This window comes from Neodiprion virginianus, chromosome 6, assembly GCF_021901495.1.
Source record: "Neodiprion virginianus isolate iyNeoVirg1 chromosome 6, iyNeoVirg1.1, whole genome shotgun sequence".
Lineage (NCBI taxonomy): Eukaryota > Metazoa > Arthropoda > Insecta > Hymenoptera > Diprionidae > Neodiprion > Neodiprion virginianus.
This window is the reverse complement of record NC_060882.1, coordinates 26,949,433-26,968,973: the sequence shown is the minus strand read 5'-3', so window position 1 is coordinate 26,968,973 and position 19,541 is coordinate 26,949,433. Positions and strand designations below refer to the sequence as shown.

General features: G+C 43.3%; 1 protein-coding gene across 2 annotated transcripts in view; it reads left to right on the top strand.

The window, feature by feature from the left end:
- The first annotated feature begins 7,068 nt into the window (after positions 1 to 7,068).
- The window catches only part of LOC124306897 (DE-cadherin), a 51,096-nt gene continuing 38,623 nt past the window's right edge, over positions 7,069 to 19,541 (top strand). For both annotated transcript variants that reach the window (XM_046768040.1, XM_046768039.1), the window contains exon 1: positions 7,069 to 7,517. In XM_046768040.1, the coding sequence (XP_046623996.1) occupies positions 7,349 to 7,517 (169 nt within the window). In that variant the 5' untranslated portion in view covers positions 7,069 to 7,348. The remainder of the gene's footprint in view (positions 7,518 to 19,541) is intronic.

Below are 19,541 nucleotides of genomic sequence, written 5' to 3'. Positions count from 1 at the left end.
GAACCTTCATAATTTAATGCGTGCTAAAACTTTGTTGTAGGGCTTTGCGTAGCCCGATGGAATATGGATTTTCATATTATCTCCGTGGAATCGTACCGCACGAGGTAAAACAGCTGCGTATTATTTGCATTGAAGAAAAGAACTGTTTGAAAAGTGTATAAAAACGTTTCAGGGGGAATTTTGCACAACGTAGGGCAATTAAGTACTCGGCATTATCCTGCGCAAGGACAACGCCGCGTGTGCATCAAATGGAGTATCGAAGGCGAGCAAGATACCGTAGATTCGAACGCGTATATCAGATTATATGAAATATCAGCAGGCATGCAGTACGTGTAAGAGAGTGTGTTCGGTATTCCGAAGTAAGCGTGGTGGATATTGATACGAGGATAGCTCGGATTTGTACAGTCTGGTTTGAAATAAGACGAGAAATAATTTAGCCAGACATCGGTGAGGCCGAGTTCTTTTTCTGCCAATAGAAATAAGTCGATTAATAATTTCTATCGCGAGCTTATCGCAAGTCAGAATGTATAAAATCGCGACGATGAATTCTCAACGCCTGCAGCTTCTTTCTTCGCGCTTTTTAGCGCCGTCTATACCACGGCAAGAGTAAGCAAATATATCGCCGGACTGTAACAAGGTATACAATATTAAATTTGCATCAATTTGAATAATGGCGAAGCTCGCTGTGGAATCGAAGCTGTGCATGCACGCGGCCGATATCCTCTATATATGAATTACTGTTTTCCTTTCATTTGCACGCGTTATTTTCTATACGCTCAGAATAATTGATATATAGGTACGTTGGTGTATGTTTATATTGTACGAGCGTATACTTATACCTGCGCAAAGTCGTTGCGTCGGTGTATCTGTTGGATAAAAACTACGGTTATATATATGTATATATGTATGTATCTTCGAGATGGAAAATCGCTGCGCTCAATTTATCAGTGTATTTCCATTAACGCTAATTCGAAATACACGTTTTTATATGCGTGTAAATCCGCATCGTACCAGCAACCGAGTTTATTGCTGGACAAAAATTATCTTCTGTGGTTAAATGGTGTTAAATCTGTCTTATACGCAGCATTTAAACACTGGATTATTCCATCGGTGTTACAAATCGTTTCTCCGCGTTATTGAAGATGATTCGTTCCGCGATTAAGTACTCGAGATGTGCCTGACCGCGAGAGTTGGGCAGCGATTTCCCGGATTTTCCCTTGAGGTCGAAATATGTCCGAGCTTGCGAGCGCTCCCTGGAGCAAAGTGGCCTGCGGATGTAGGAAGGATAGGGACATCGGTGTGATCCATCGATAACAATAACTGGCAGGTTATGCGAATTCGGATTCTACAGGGCTTCGCAAAATCGGGGCCAATCCTCCTAAGCCTAGATTTTGACCCGTCCAAGTTCCGCAGCTGCTTCAGGGCGGTTTGACAGGTCAATAAACGCAGAGCGCATGTAATATAATTTTGCACGAAATTGCGTACAACGGAATAACTTGTATCCGCTGTCAGTGTGAAGTTCGTGCAATTTTTTCGGAAAAAATTCGCAACGCTTTGACGGATAAACACAGCCTGTAAAATAATGTCGAGTTAACATTCGTTGTGTATTTTGCACGCTCTGCAGACAACTCGTTCTTTCGTTCCCCGTCGCGTTTTTGTAAATTGCGCGCTAATTAAGCACCAGAAGTAAAGTAGAATTTTTCCTTCCCCAATATTTCAACAGAGAGAAGAGTGCTTGTTTTACGGGGCAAACTTGAGGGATTCCGAAATCGTCCAGCTCTGTGCGGGATGTGTAGAAATTTCCTGCGAACCCCTTTCGATGCCCACAAGAACGCGGTGACTGAAGTAAACGACCAGAACTCGAAGTTTGAGAAAGAAGGGATAAGTTACTTTTCGTTAATTGATTAACGCCAAGGTACGGAACTCCCAGCACCGTATACCTTTCGGCAGGTTTATACTGATTGTATAAATACGAGGCAGAGCTTCACAGTAGACGCCAGTTTTACGGGGGGCTTACCGACACTCCTCCTCGTATATACTCGTCCACGTGGAATACTTTCGGTCGTACTAAATCTCAATCAACTAAAACATCCCATGAACGTGTGCTCCGCGGGCTTTGCCAAGCGTATAATTAACGCGAAACCTTATTTCTGTAATCTGTTGCCTTTAAGAGGACAACGCGGCGGAGGTAATAAAATGTAATTACATCTGCATGAATTCCCGACTCGGAGTTATCGCTTCCGCCGCCTCTGTCTTTACGAACGTAAACCGTGCACGGTCCGACACTTTTTTCAATTTCAGCTGTACGGTTGCTTTTCCGAACTCTCACGCTGCACCGAAATGAAGATGAGGAGGAAGAAGAAGAAGAAGAAGAAGAAGAAGCTGCAAGCACTCAACTTGCGGGGAGGCAGAAAAAAAAACCCTGACACGTGCGCATTCCATTTCCGTCTGCTGGCGCAAATTCGGTCGAAATTCACTCACTGGACCTGAGAGATTATTGTCACGGTGTTCGTCCGGCATTTGAACGGCCAACCGAGTTTAGGTCGCTATGTGGAGCGATAAAGCCGATTCATGGCTTTGTAAACGGCCGGTACCTATACCTATGTGCGATATAGGTAAATACATATACGTCTGCCGGTAATGCGAAATCGGTACATGCGGGGGCGGGCAGGACTCGATCTCATGGGAACACATTTTATACCTAGGTATACATGGACCTATGTCCCAGCATGCGTCAATGCTCGAGTAAATAGCCGCTGTCACTGGATGCGGTTGCGGCGCGTATTATGCAAATGAAAATGGATCTGACCGCCGTTTCGGGGTAATTCTACAGTTCAAAGCGATTCCGAAAGGACGGCATCGCTGGATGTTGCCTTGAATTGGATTTTGATTGGCACGCGTTTTAACGGTAAGCTTGCAATAACATCTGCGAGACTGATTCTTTGTTTTTTGAATCCATAGGCCGATAAAGATTTATTGGTAGAGATCGAAAGTCGAAATATCAGTATTCGTATGTACAGAAGAAACATCGGGGTTATTTTCGTTACTTCCCGCCTGTTGTTTTTGTTATCGAGATTGAATATCGTGCGGTGCTTCGCGTGAGAAGTTTGTGCAATTTTCTTTTCATCCCAAAGTTAAACTGGATAAAAATCAACCGTGTCGGGGTTTCACGTGTCTCGTATTCAAATGGGAAAACGATAAGCCGCGATCAGATGGCGGCTATAAGGTATCGCTTATAGAATTTTGGCCTGGAGCCCGGGTCTCGAAAGTTTTGAAACCTGAACTTGACACTCAGCTGATCGTCGTGATGAAAGGTCGCCGAGAAAGGAGGAAAGAAAAGAGGGGACAAAACACGTGCGAGAAGATGAAGAAAAAACAAACAATGTTTTTAATCACCGTAACGCGCTATAATTTATATAATTATGCAGAGTTTACTGTTTTATTATAGTCAGCCTGGGGGCTGTTACAGCCGCGTGTAGAAAAGTTCTGAACGTCGGTATATAAATTGGTGAAATAAACCCTTAGAAACCTAATTTAATCTTATAAATCATCTTAATCTTGGGTGATAACGAAAGTCCTGACACCACGAGGCCCGTCAGACGAAAGAGTGTCAAGAGCTTGTGTGTAATCTAAATTATCTGACAATATCCGTTTGTTTCTGTAATTGAATTATTGATCCAAATGCGAAGAAGGATATCTAGCGCAGTCGTTGTGTACACAAAAGAACGCCTGTAATTGCCATTTTTTTATATCACCATCATCTTTTTCTAATCGTTGGGGCGGATTATTGGTAATTTAAATTCAGAATTTCGAACAGATTCTGCAGTAGCTTCAGCCGCCATCTTGAATCTATGGTTCAAGCCGGAAAATATTGATCGTAGACAGATAGCTTATAATTTCATTGAAAATATTTTTCAATTTCAGGTAAAAATATTCATTTATCCTTCACTTATTGTATCAAATAGGTGTACTTAATAAGTAAGACAATGATGATAATTGATGCTTGAATCACATAAATTGATATTGGATTGCGTCGTTCATGGGAGTAAGAAACAAAAATACCGATTGTGAGACAAAATAATCGATTATTTTTTGTCAATCTTACGACTCAGCAACTGCCAGTGGTAATAATCAGCGAGTGGTCAGCCTTGGAGCGCCTGGCCTAACCGCAACTACCGGAGCCGTTGAGTAAAGCGTGTCACGAGTCGCTAGGCTTAGCGCCAAGCCCAATTTATTAATTTCTTATCTCTGCCGTCGCATTCCGGCGTATACATATAGGTGGTATACACAACTTATGTCACGTTGATAGGCGTATACTGTATACGTACTATTTCTATCGACCAACGGCGGCGAGCGCCGGCCAAATGACGACGACGCGTCAATTGAACGACGGTAGAATGTAAAGGCCTGAGCGCGTAATTACACACCACGGCTATTCCCGAATGTTACAAAATTACCCTGCGCGCTCGGAGGAAAAGTTAAATTGTTTTGAGGGGACCGGCGTGGGCTCGATTTGACAAATGGGCTAAAATACCGATTTGACGCACAGTCGCACATCGCGTTTGCGTAGGTATTAATTGCTGTCGGCGAAAAATTCAATTTTGTTACTCCGACTTGTACGACCAAGTTACACTAATGCTTCAGTTATTACCAAAAAGAAGCGTGCGTTTTTTTTTATGCTTTCACAGTTTTTTGCCCGTTGAAATTTTCACCCCTTCGTCGATCGTTGTAGGTGTATGTATGTGTATGCGTATAGGCAGTTTTATTTCTGATGAGCAAGAGACCCTAATTAACCTAAGCGATATCAGGGCCAACGATCGTAGACTGAAACATTGCAAGGCCGAGTAATTCTACTGAAAAATTTACCTATCCTCATTTTTGCATACCTATAGTTATCGCCGAATCTCTGACCGATGAATAATAGAGAAGACCTGTTTTCGAAAACCTGAACGTACCCTCATTTTCTTATTTCTTTTTCTGAGAAATATAGGCTATATCGGAAAATAATCACAGCCTTATCTAGCTTACCTTTTTCAACTTGCGTGTATAATCTGGTCAAAGTTCAGGTTACCTTCGACGAGTTTCCGGTCGTGTTATAATCCGAAAAACGTAAAACACAGTTCCGAATAATCAGAGAGATGGACTTATCGCCCAGGGCCCATACATTTCTCTTTATTGTACGTACACTGTACACAAAATGTACTCACGTACATCCGTATGTGTACCTACACTCACGAATGACACCCCATTTACCGTCGTCACTGCAGTCGTATACCTACACGCTTTCAGTAACCGAGAACAAGGCAAGAAAAGCTAATTGCGTACGTCCGAATCTGATTCACGTATTACACGTTCGTTACTTACAATCGAGAGTACGGCTCATTGATACAAGTGCTTGATACACGAGGCGAATGAACTAAATTTTCGGCTTCTCACAGCAGTCTCGAGTGTTCGTACGCGCATTCACTTGTCATTCGTCGATAATTAGAGTGCATTTACGATTTACCGTTCCCATTAGCCGAGAGGTAGCTTCCGGTCATGACACATCCTCACTTCAAGCCTGTGTTTCACGTAAGTCGTTCCGCAGGTGAGAAGCGGATTTATAATTAACGTTGTCCAAACGGTTGCCCCGCAAAAGTACACAGCTTGAGGCAAATGCGTGAGTTTACGATTAACGTTTATGTTGACCCACACCAGATAACGTCATTGTTTGCGAAACGTGTTCAATCGCGGTAAATACAAGGTTGTGAAGTTGATATTGAATCTCGATAATTCTCGCTCTTTCCTTATCTCTGTATTATTATCGAATTATTCAAACGTATATCGAGCCATTCTTACCGTCACAAGTTCTCGCGAATGAACTTTGCCATCAACTCATCGTGCGACGGTATACACATATAATAGGTACACAGTACGTGTAACTTGTCATTTATTCACGATTACCTTCCTCTCTTCAAGTTTAATACAAGGCTCAAGTGTGGGCGAAGAACCTGCACAGCCGGAACATTACTTCCATCGTTTTACAGATACATAATAACATCGAGTTTCCTGGTAAACTTTTCAAAGACTAGGAAGAAACGAACTCGTGGGAGTAACTCTGCAAGCAATTAAACCCGTCTTATTGCAATTTCGGACCAGTCCTTTGATCATTTTCTACAGCAGCGGAGAGTGAGCGACAGAGTTATATAAGAATTTTCAAAATGATAAAACTCTCTTTCTTCGTTTTGTTCTTCAAACATCCGTAATATCATAACATCCGTTTCGAAGACGACACGCGAAATTGAATCGAGACTGCTTTCACCGGATGCGTCATTGGGAGAATTATTCCACCACGCGGTCCTAGAATTAAAGACTTCTACTCAGGTTTCCGCGTGACTCACGATACTTTTTACCAAGAATTACTCGATTTCAAGGTCGGCGTAGGACGCCCCTTCGAATAATTATTCGAAATATGTATCTCGACTAGGTGTTACTCCGAGTTCCGGAACCGTCTCCAAAGAATGCGAGAGAGCGATAACACAAAGCTGCCGTTGCAAGCAACGTCTTCGCCGTTAAAAGCTTCAGGACGGTCTATCACGGATGCAACGAACACGATTCACTACGCGTGCACGAAGCAGAGGCAATTCACGTCACAGTTCAATCCGCCACACGTGCGTACAGAGTACAGCAGAACAAAAAGCAAACAATTTCACAATTAAAATTCTTATCATCGCCTTTCGGAATCCTCTCCCAAGGTCGGGGGCCGATAGTCCGACGTTACTCGAACACGGAAAAGTTGACCTAATTTAACCTAATTAACTACCCACTGCCGCCGCTGTTCAACGACGACATAATAATTTCCACGCTCCAAAGAAAAAGGCACTCGGCTTCGCGCGAACGCGAAAATTGCGGAAGGAAGGGGGCCCGACGCCGGCTATTTCCGCCCCTGGGAAACTCAACAAGTAGTTGTCGCGCGGTGTGCCGTGTTGGCGGGCGGCAAGGGAGGGGGGGGGGGGTGAGGAGTGAGGTCGAGAGACGCGGTGTCCGTGGAGCGAGGAAGTGGCGGTAGAGGAGCGGGCGAGTCAGTCAGTCAGTCAGTTGGGCTTGCGACTCGAGTCTTGGCGATAGGGCGAGCGGGAGGCGATTTAACGAAGCTCGGATTGATCGGCGTCATAAAGTGCTTGTGTGAATAATCTCCTCGTGTCCAGGATGGGAGCCGGCGGCCGTTCGGCATCGTCGTAATCGGCGGCGACTTGAATTTGATCGACGTTGTACAAAGGTGAAATATAAAGGCGAGGAATAGTGCGAGGAGGATTACAGGGATTCGGGAAGAGAATACCTGGAGTAGTGAATCGTGTGCGGTGAGACGATGCTTACGCGGTGCGTGACTACTGTGCGACGGGACTGCTACGACGGCGGCGAAATGCGAGAGGCGACAAGGCCCAGGAGGACACCGGCCTACGATGGGACGGCTGTTGCCCGACGGGCGAGGCCCCTCGTGCTCGTATTGTTAGTGTTACTCCTGCGCGGAACGCTAGGTGAGTGAACCGTACACTCGGGGTCCTTCTCCGTGTGCACGCGTGTGTACGTGTGCGTGTGTGTGTGTTGCGTCGGAGCGTCGAGGCGTGTGGATCTGGGCCTAAGGCCCACGGCTTTGTGCCGAGAGACGGCGTCATCGTCGTCGTTCGCCTCGAGGAATTCAGTGGAATTGATTTATTTCAATCGTTGATTAGAACGACGACGACGTTGCGACCGCTTGTTTTTAACGTGGGAAACACGGTGATGCGAGAAGCCGAGTCGTTGAAACCGCTTTGACGAAGCAACGGCGACGGTGGGGAGATGGAGGAGGGCCGGCTTTTGAACGCCGTGAAAAAGTGTTAGGGAATAAAGAGAATAGAGGAATACACGCGGTAACTCTGTGGTGATAACAATTATCGTTACGAACGTTACAGGAGTTAATGGGAATTTGAATTCTTGTCGTAAGAACGTCGCGAGGGACCGCAGCGCGTTATTCTTATTCTTTTTCTTCGTTGCAACAAAGGTGCGAGCAAGTACCCCACCCACCGACGCGGCGTACTTCGCGTCGTTCCTTTTTCAAATCTTGGGAACAGTTAACGGTTGCGATAGTCGTCGTATCTCACCGCGATACGAGCGGTTCGATTTGCCGAGATGTTACGCTAACGACAAAACACGTTCGAAAAGTGGTTACAGCGTCGAAAGCTGGTGGATTAATTAATTAGCATAACGACTCGAACCACGGCAGAGAAGGGGGGGGGGGGGGAGGGCTTAGGCCCGACGGTGTTCGAAACATCCTCCTTTCTTCGCGTTGCGAATGAATCCGGGAGTAATTAGCTCGGCATTTTCTCACGTCGGGCGTTCGTATCCAAGTAACCGTTTATTTTCGTTAGTCATATTTTCTCGCCTTCGAAACGACGATTCCAGCCCGAGATGATATTTTCAATTTTCGGGGCACGCTCGCCGCTCCTCTGGAAATAAATCGAGACAATAAGGTAAACCCCGAGAGACCCGGAGCTGGGACAAAGAAGAGAGTTGAGGTCGCCGTCCGACCGTTGTAGGTGCGCTATATCTCGGCTCAGGGCCGGATCGGGGCCCGTTCTTCGCTCGTTCGGGTCCGGAGTTGTGAAACCAGCCGCGTCACCCGCGCCGTTCGTTTCACCTTTTTAAACTCGGATTTATCTTTTTCTCGGGAACCAACGGTTCACCGTGACTAATCCGACGGACGTCGACCATTTTTACTCCGCCGTGCGTGTAATGCAGAGTATCCACGGTCTGGCACGCCGCATCACGAATGTGCGTTGGGCCTTTCACGTGACCAAGGAACAATCGTGTCTCTCGTAATATTCCACCACCACTTTCCATAACCTTTCTCGCGGCGAGAGATGGAAATAATAAACCGATACCTCTGGTCTGTCTCTCTTACGGAATGTTTGCTTACGGAATTAGACTCTCCTTGTTCGTTACGGTTACAGGCATAGGTATACGAACGTCATGTCTGCCGCATGCGCTTACATACTTACTTAAGGTTAATGCTGCAAACGGGGCCCCAATGCGAGAGAAAGAGACAGAAAGAGAATATACCCACTCTTTATACTCGGGAGAGAACAGCTGCGTGGTTTTTCCGTGCAGCCCTTAATTCTCTGATTCGTTGGCATTCCGAAGTACATTGTTTATCGTCCCGTGTATTATTATTCTTCGGGCTGATGCATCGCTAACGGCGCTCTCCAAGTCGGCCAATTGACGCAATCATCGTTGAGTCAAACGGTGGTAGAGAGAGAGAATGAGAGAATCAGAATCAAGAAACGGGCACAGAGGAATCACAACTCAGTGTCGGGCTTCACGAATTACATTAACGGATTACGCATACTTAACAGAGCGTACAATCATCGTCGTTTTGATTAATTTATTCCAGGGCGACGGCGATGATGTATCGAGTAATCCGTTCAAGGTCCCGGAAATTCGTTTTACTCGGAATCGATTCAAATCTCTACTATTATCGTTATCGCATTGCATTTATCCGTTTCTCCTCTGATCGCGCGATAAGCGATACATATATACACGTTGTAATACAATATACATCACGCCGCGCGGAATGGTGAACGATTTTTCTGACTATCTACCATCTTCATACAGTAGTTAGTTTCACGAATATGTATCCTCAGAATTGATCATTATGGATCACGCGTTTTAATCTCAGAGAAACAGCGATAGGTTTACATTTTTCTAAGGTGTTTGGACAGTCTTTTCTTTATTTACAATTAGTCTGTATTGTGTGCATGCAGCGGGTACTGTAAACACTGATAAATTTCCGGATAATCGTTACGATGTTTCTTGGTCTGTGGTCAGTGCAACGAATCTTGTCGTCCGCAGGTTTCGCAACGAAGTGCAACGTGTGCAGTAACGCGACGATTCCTCTCTCCCATGGCACACGAGGAGGCGATATTTTAACCACCCTTTAAATTATTAACAACAGCCAACATCGAAGACGAGAGGCTGATAACTCGGAGTGGCAAATTTTCCTTCTCGCCGTGCCAGTAGTCGGCTTCTAACGATAAAACTAGCTTAGAGCGAAGTTTAAATCAGGTTTTCAACGTACATTTTCAGCAGGTAGTCGCTCTTCGCGTTACTGTTAAGCCGGCCGTTCGAGTCGTTCGAGGTATACGTACCACAACACTCTCTACCACCGCCATCCGTCCACCATTCCTACAGTCCGCTCAGCGAGAGCGCCGTTCCGTTTCTCAGTTTTGTTCTCCTCTCTTTTTCTCCTCCTCCTTCTCCGACATTCTTTTTTATTCTCTTTTCCTACTCTCTCTTTCTACTAGCAGCTTGGCTCGCCTTGCTTTGCTTTGCTTTGCTCTATTCGAGTGTTTGGATCTCTCGAGAGAACCACGAGTGGCGGAGAGGGACCGCTCGACCGGGCCTTGGTCCTTACACTCCTCTTAAATAAAAGACCCGGTCAAATTTCCTGCCCACCCCTACACACCGCCATCCATCCATACATCCGACTATGCCTACCTACCGTAAACGCGTCTTTGTCGTACCTATGCACGACAATACCGCTAATCGTAAGAATTTCAGGGCCATGCCCAGCAAACCTCGCGAGTACGCTTCGTCGTTATAATCGTTTCTTTGTTTACTACCTTACAACTCCGTTCGATTCGACGATGGTCAAATAGGAAAATTGGCAACGGTTTTTTCACCGATACGCGTTGCGGAGAATACGAAATCAACATTCGCTGCGGTGTGCATAGGATTTGAAAGAATGCATCGGACGGATGTAGACGTACAAAATGTGTTGTTGCGCGATCCTGCAGACAGCCAGCCAGCCCTGGTTTGTCCCTGCATGAATTTTCGCTGCAGCTGCTGTTGAAAGAGGACAGCATAGAATGTAGTAAATTCTACTACGGTACTCACGAGTTTGTACGTTTTTCACGTGAAACGAGTGGCACTACGTAGATCCGAGCCTCACTACGAATCCTACGAATGCTTTAACGCAGGTGGCCATTTTCCTTCCTCACACTCCGCCTCTCTCCAACTCGCGTACTATTTTTTCCCAAGCTTCGCAACAATCGCTCGTAGCAACGTTTTACTTTTACTTCTACTTCTACTTCTACTTCTTCTTCCTCTTCGGTGCGATTCAGAAGCGTAGCGTCGAAGTTGTGGGTTGGCTTGTCTCCGTTCTCTTGCTGGCCTTTGGTCTATAATCCTCAGAGTTCTCGTGCAGGATATTTTGCGGTGTGTACAGTCTAGTACGAGGTAGAAGAGACCGTTTGCAGCGCACAGAGTGCGGTGGGAAGATTTTCCCTTATCGCTTCCTGGCGTGGCGAAGTGTCGTTTGCTTCATCATTATATCCCATTCAGAATTACTCGACCGCACGACTCTCGCGTAGGTATGAAAACCTAGTTACGCACACAGCTGGCTGCTCGTTTGGGTATTTGCGTGCATCAACCTATACGGTGCACACGCACCTGTGTCTATATATGCATACGTATGTAATATGTGTTCATCCACATGTGCGTATCTTCGTTCGTTATCTTGCGTTATCACGTGGCCAGGTTTCTTGTTCGTTGACGAGGGTGATACACACACACGAACACTTACAACTGTTGCAAAATTTCATTCGCCTGTATATTATTTTGCGGCAATAAACGCAAGCCGTTGCCATAATATCCGATAATGCATCCATTGTGTACGGCATCCACGGAACTTCTTTGAAAGTAGGAGGATAAGCCTGGGGAAAAGTGGTACTTGAGACGACACATTAATAATGTTAGATGAATGTGTATTTGTAAGGTTCTTAGAATTTTTTATTTCTCTAAGCCAGAAATTATACGTACAGAAGAAATGAAATGATTTGTTGTAGCTTAGTATCAAATATATACCTGTATGTTATTGTGCAGGTTTGTTATCTATAAATAAAAATTGTACTCTACTCTGTAACGGTAAATCACGTAGAAGCAGCAGCGGCAACGATCAATTCAGGGAATCGGTTTCACACGCTGCGAGAGTGTAGAATTGCGGGTTGGGGAAAGTGCGGAGATTCGTTCCGCAGTATCGACGTACAGCAATTGTTCTGGGAAATTTAGATTTTTCTTTTTAACGTTATGTTTTTAAGTGCATCGTATCGAGGTAATACTAATATTAGAATTAAACAAAAATCAGTAAAAAAAACTCTGCATCTTGAGTAGAATGGATCGGTTGTCCTTATTACGATTAGTACGTAATTGGTTGATCCTTTGTACGATATTCATGTAGTTGCAAGTGATGCAACGAGGTCGATCCACGGTTTGCAGTTTCAATTATTCTCCGTGCAGTATCTGTCCGTGATAAACTCTTCAAAGAAACAGAAACAACTGCATTACTCATGAGCCTTGAATAATACCGAGGACAAGGCAACCTTGCTTTTGGTGCTCGGGTCGCTTTCCGTGCAGAGAAAAGGGGAAAGAAAGCGAAAGAGAGAGAAGCGTTTATTGGATGTTCCGGGATTAGCATCCCTTAAGAACGACGGAAAGAGAGAGAGAGGGACTGGGACAGGACCTCTGGCATTGTGTCAAAGGGAAGAATTTTGTGGAGATTACGCGGAGGTAGGAAGGCTGACTCGGTTAGCCTCGCCTCGGTTTCCTCGCACGTCTATTGGTCGCATATTCTGCGCAGGGGCTAGAAGAAGAAGTAGGAGCGGTTGTGCGAGACGTTGCGAATGCGGGTCTCCACAACTTCCGCAACCACCGTTGGCTCGTTGGTGTTGGTGGTGGTGGTGCTCTCGGCAACATCGCCGACGACGATAGGACCGAGTAGAATATGTCAGCTTATTCCAATCACACACCGTTTTGGAATTGTGTTGGCTCGAACACGCGGAAACGATGTCGGGTATAACCTTACACACCGTGTTACGCCGATAGGGAATTACTGGCCCGGCGATACCTTACCACCTAACTCCATCAAGCTTGAGGAAACCGTGTGTGAACCTACGAGGTATAGATGTAGGTATATCACGCTATATGTATACGTATGTACGTAGAGACCGTATGTAATGTGTGTGGTATGTGGACGTATATACTACACAGAATTATATGTTGAGGTACATATTTGTTGATCAACATCCATGGGACGGGATCTGATCGAACAACATTCGAGACGGAATCAGCAGCTAAGCTATACGTATATCTGAGAGATACGGAAAAATAATTTTTTATCAAATTTTCACGTAGATCCTCATGAATATTTTTGATGATTTTTGGTAAAATGGCACACAACACGCCGCATATTTTTGTTATTTATTATTACAATACAAAACGTGTGGTTTGAATGATGAGAAAACAAAAAAAAAAATTAATTAAACGAGAAAATAAATGTACGAAAGTAGATGTGACGTGATGTACATTGAAAAGTGGATAAAAAAAAAATCAACGCACATTCGGACGATGTAGGTACATTTTCTTCCTTCCGGCAACTGGATCGTTTCTCAGTTTCGTCGTCGTTTTATCTCGTCACAACGACGACGCCACCGTCTTAAACACACGTTCACGCATACGCATAAGTGGCTGCAGTCAGCTAGAGTGCACAGGATATCGGACCCCGTATACTTCTTGACGTTATTTTTGTACAGCCGCAGCGTGTATATACAAGGTGATTCTTTTTCCTCGGACCCTGACACACGCGTGCCTACGTATACTTTACACGTTAGGCGCGGTGTGGTGGTAATTTATTGGTAGCTAGTGCAGCCTGCAGGGCTGGTATGGTTACTCTGCTAATGGACGATGATGCTGCTTTTTCGTTTTTTTTTACAAAGTTATCAGTGTGTGCAGGCCACCCGGTACGTACGTAACAAGCCTTCGCATACGCTCACGTTTCACAACGCGATGTGACGGACCAGAGTTAGCTTCATCCTCATTCTCATTCTCATCGTGTGTACGTATGTAGGTGTAAGGTACATACCTTCCGTCCGCCTAACCCTGACCGTGTTTTTCAGTCCCGCATCTCGTCTCAGAGACGCCCGATTCGTTTGTCTTACAACTCTCGATGACTTTTCTTTTAATAACCTTTTTTTTATTTTTATTTTTTTTTTTTTACAACAGTAAAATTTATATAACAATTTCAAATTTTTTACACATAAATAAATAAATTTTAATACGAAGAGAATGTTATTTTAAAAAAACAGTCATCGAGATGTGAAACTGTAGGAAGAATGCGAAGGTGAAAGAGACGAAGTATAAGAAATCGTTTCACGACGTGCAGACTGATTATACGATGTTTGTCTCGATGTTTGTACATTGCGGAGGGGAATAAGAAGAAGAAAAAGAAAAAGTAATTACCGCGCGATTATATTAATGCCGTGGCAGAAGTAGAGGGTTCTCGCTTCCGTCGATAAACTCTCCGTAGGAAAATACATATCGCTCGGTTCTAATTACATATTGTATGGTGCACTTCTCTGATCCACTATCGTATGTATACAATACTTTAGATACCGTTCTGTAACTCATTGCATGCATGGCGGTTGTGTGATCATTTCGAAGAAATATATCGTACGCATTATTCGATACAGAAGTTTATGCTGTGCATATTTTCCAGCAGTTGATGTATAAAGTATTAGTTGACGGTATTGTACCGATTGCTTTATTTCGTTTGTCATTCCGTGAACGTTCTCTTGATAGTTGAGATCATTGATTTGAAACGTTAGGTTTTTATCGCACTGACACCTGTGCTAAGTTCAATCTCCTGTATCACGCATTGAAATGTTCAAGGTATAATAATACGACCCTGTCGTTAACGAAAAGTCCTCACTAAATTTAAACTCGCGGATTATGCGTTATCAAAACCGGATGCAGCCCGAGTACGGTATCAAGTTTTTAAAACATGCGGATATACGTCGTTTTTTCGTGACGTAGTATAAATGTGTAACGTAATTCAGAGATCACAAAATTATCGTTAAAAAAAGAAAGGAAAAAAAAAAAACTAAAAACATGCGATTTACTACCTGAATTTCAGACAATCCTAAGGTTGGGAAATATAACGATTATCGTTAGACATGCATCGTCGAAGTAACGTTGCGCCAACTTGGAACCTCAATGTAAATTGTTGCTGCTTGTGAATCCTGCGGCGTGCAACAAATTGTTGTACCTAACGGGGGTCGTAATAATATCCATTGACATTTGTTTCACGTATAGCTGTGTCGCATGTGTGTACACACCTTGGTATTCCATCTATATAGCCAGCAGCGTGGTCTAGCCGATTCGTGTAATTAGAGTGGGCGTGGCTGGTCACTCGGCTACGTGTGCTACCTACCACCACTACCATTAGCACTAGCCTAGACTAGACCTAGGCAAACCCATATAGCAGGCAAAGAGCTGACAAGGAGGGACCTGAGCTATAATCTACAAATGCATCTATATAATACCTTACGTACCTTGTGTACTCTCGAGCGTAGAGAGAGAGAGAGAGAGAGAGAGAGAGAGAGAGATCCAAGGTGAGGCATGTTGCATACGACTCGCAGCGATCGGTGGGTGGTAAATATATAAAAAGTTCAAAAAATTGAAGGGCCGCAATATGGAATAATTAAAGAAACGAAAACTCAATTTATATAGAATTTAAAAGTGTTGAAAGTAGAAAAGCGTGGAGAAGGAAAGGAATAGAAAGGTCGGAGCGTAGAATGCAGAATTGTAGAATCCTCAGAATTCTTCTCGATAATACGATTCTGTGTTTTGACCTTTCTATATTTATTGTAGTTCCGTAATTCAACTTTCTATATTCACAATGTTCTATATATACTTGGATTTTCCACATCTTTAAATTTTACGACCAACATTATCGCGTCAATGAAAATCCGATATTCCGATCGGTCCGTCGATCAAAAATTCTAATTTTTTAGCCCTACCCTTAACGATAAAGGGGACCGAGGCAAGACCGTCTTCTTTGCTCGTTTTATTACAAGGCTTCATTCAACCTATCTATCGTTTCATCGTCAACAGCGTCTCTCTCTCTCTCTCTCTCTTTTCACACACGCGCACGTATAACAGGTATTATACGTATATACGTACGATTCCTGATAACAGTATTACAGCATGCGTCATCGCAAGACTCACTAATCAGTGTCTCGATGTACGAGTTCCCATATCCTCTCCGTCATCGCGTTGTGCAACGTGACGCAAAGCTTTATTTCTCGGTAAAACCTCACGAAAGACGGCGTTGCTGTTGCTATTGCTGCTGCTGCTGCTGACGACGCTGACTCACAATCAGTCACTTCTCCGTACCGTACGCTAGAAAGAACGGAAGGGGGGATGGGGGGACGTTAACGCGTGGTGACGTCACGCATTCTTTTCTTACTACGAACACCGCCGTATGACCGACCGACCGGAAGAGTCGTTGTTTTTTCACTCGATAATCGATATTTAAGCATATAGGTATATTTATTTCGTTGGTCTTATATCGTATAATATAATTACATACACATATATATGTATATTATGTACCGTTTACCCGCAATTAAATCACTTATTATTTATATCTGTCGCACGTTAGTCGTTCGATCATTCATTCATTCGTTCGTTCATTCATTCGTTGCGTATTTCAGTTTTAATGCTCGTTCGTTTCTTGGGCAATACGGTTGAAAACATCGTATTATTTATATGCACATGTACGTTTTGCATTTCATAATGTTTGTGGTTATCAGCGGTTACATTCCGTGAAATATTTTATTATACGCGATTTTACTTGTTAACGGTTGGGGAAGTTGTTCGAGTTAATACCGTAAATGACTTATTATTACACAATTTAATGTTAAAATTGAGATAGCGCTGCCTGTCAACCCGTTACACGTGTGTATGCATGTATGTGTGTATGTGACACTCGCGTGTAACGACTAATCAGCGGAAGAATTATTATACACTTCCCGTTACGATTGTATAATAATTTTAATTAGGTGTTGGCGTAAGAAAAAAAAAATAAAGTGATGAGAACGTTATAGCCAGAAAATATTTTTAATTCAGACATAGTTTTAAAAATATTTATAACGCGCGTAACGAGGCACAGTTAATTTATCAAAACTCGCTGTGACAAACGATTTGATAATGAAAATTTAAACTAGATACACTTAGTGTAATTGCAACGTGATATAAAGTCTTGAAAAAGTTTCGCGCAGAAATGAAAAGTTATAAGTATTATACATAGTATAATTGGTTGAACTATAAAAAATTTTACACGATTGTAATTCAAATTTACGTCATTCTTGAGACAATATTTTTCGTAAAAGTGAAAAAGAGCGGAGGTAACTCGTCACATCTACACGAGTTTTGTTTTTTTTTTCACTGTTTTAAAAGAAAAATATATATATATATTTGATTCTTGATCAACATTCATTCACGCGAGATACGGGTAAAAATCGACGAGAAACCGTATAACACCAGCCTTTCGTGTCAAACGGGTGTTAGTAAAGTAAGTGAGGGACGAATAAGTTGGATAAAAACAAGAAATAATGAAAAAAAAAAAAAAAAATAAACGAATGAAAACCGAAAACCCTCCGAATTATCGAAGAAAAATCAAACACCCCAATAATTTACTCGTACGGGTTTTTCCTTCCGCCTCGAAAAATCGAGGTAAACATCGTTGTATCGTATAATACAGGTAAGGTATATACGTATTACAGGTATAGCTAAAGGTGTAGGTTTCGATGAATCCCTCCCCCTTCCCCCGTCTCGAACTAAGCGCTAGTATACCTATACACACACGTTACATATGTACGCGTATTTGTACATTGTATGTATGTACAGCTGCGCGTTGCGGCGTCGTCGTATTTTGACGTTCTTTATGTGGCGTTGCGCGAGGAGAGGGCGAGAAGCGAAGAAGAGAGAGAGAGAGAGAGAGAGAGAGAGAGAGGAAAAAAAGTAGAAAAATTCTCTTTAATTTTTTTTTTTTTTTTTAAATTTTTTCTTTCATTTCCTTTTATTTTATTTATTTTTTTCCACCACCAACCCCTCCTCCGTAAGCAGAATTTGAAAGGCCCGAGTAATTTTCTGCGGGGGGATATAATATCGCGCTAACGAGTCACCGAGCGGCAACTTGAACCAACCAACAACCAACGGTCACCTTTATGTTCGATGTAATGGTCGTCGGAGGGCAGTTTCCGAAACTCTCCTATATCGCTCCCCCGCATTCACGCGCGCGTGTCCGCGTTTGTGTCTTTCGGTGTACGAGACTTTTTACACAAATTCACGTATGTGTGTAACACATGCGATACGTGTGTGGTTACATATGTATATTGTACAACATACCTTGTACTTGCGAGGTTAAGTGTATTAGGGAGAAATCGGAGTGTCGCGGAGGTACGCGAACCCCTTGTATGCATGCGTGTGTGTGTGTCTGTGTGTGTGTAAGGGTGGCTAAGTTAACTACTAAGTCATTAACGTAAGTAGCCGACCGGCGGCCAGGCCGGGCAACAACTAGCCACTGTAAATTTTCGAGCTAACTTGATTAGCCTCTGGAGAGAATCACTCGGGGATTGAGAATATTGTATGGGATGTGCACCAAGGTGGCGTCAATTATAACTAGCTACACCATCATCCGTTGATGACTGATTTACGATTAGTCGGCCGAAACTCGATCCGCGATCAATCTCTCTTCGCCGAGGGACAAACATCTCAATTCCGACCTGTATCAGGATCATTGTAAAAACGTTTGCTCTACGTTGTGTGCATATATAACATCCGTATGTACACCACAAAAAAGGAGGGGGGGGTTAGACTTTATCGAAAGTTATTATTCATATTTATTTATTTATTTTCTTCCAAGCTTCCAGACTTTAATTGACTTCTTTCTTCTTGTCTTTTTTTTCTTATCGACGTAGGTACTTGATTGTTTCAAGATATGCGTTTTTCTTCTCTTCCCGTTTCGGTTTTTCTTGTCGAGTGGGTGGAATTCGAGTAATTCCTATTGTATGAGAATAATTATTCTTTTAATCTACTTTACGTGTATAACAGAGAAAGGGACCGAGGAAATACAAAATTCTCACGTTTTCAAAGATTCCCGGCTTTCTTTTTTCTTTCTGTACAGTTTAACAAGCGCGGTACTAATTAATTCGCGATTATGTGCGTCGGTCTTATTGTAGACTACGGTATAATCTGTATATATGTACGTATAATTCGTTAATTGCAGGCGTCAGTCGGAAGCGAACGAAGAAGCGAGTTCTCTTTCTTGTTTTTTTTTTTTAAATTTTATTTTTGGCTTTTCATTCTCCTTATTCGTCTTCGTCTTTTCATTCATTCCCTCCTCCACCCCCGTCTTGTATGTATATACATATATATGTGTGTGTGTGTGTACAGCGGTAAGCTTATTTTAGAAGCCTTTTTATACCACACTTGACGCGCGGTTTTCTCTCGCTCTATGGCTTTCCTTTCCCCCTTTTTTCTTCCCTTACTCTACGTCGATGTGTAACCGGGCGCCTGTGCGTCGTTGAAAATTCTTATTTCGTTTAATTAGAGGATTAATTTCGGCCCTTGTACATGCGTAATATGCGTGTAATAATAATAATTTAATAACAATAACGGGTCAACGC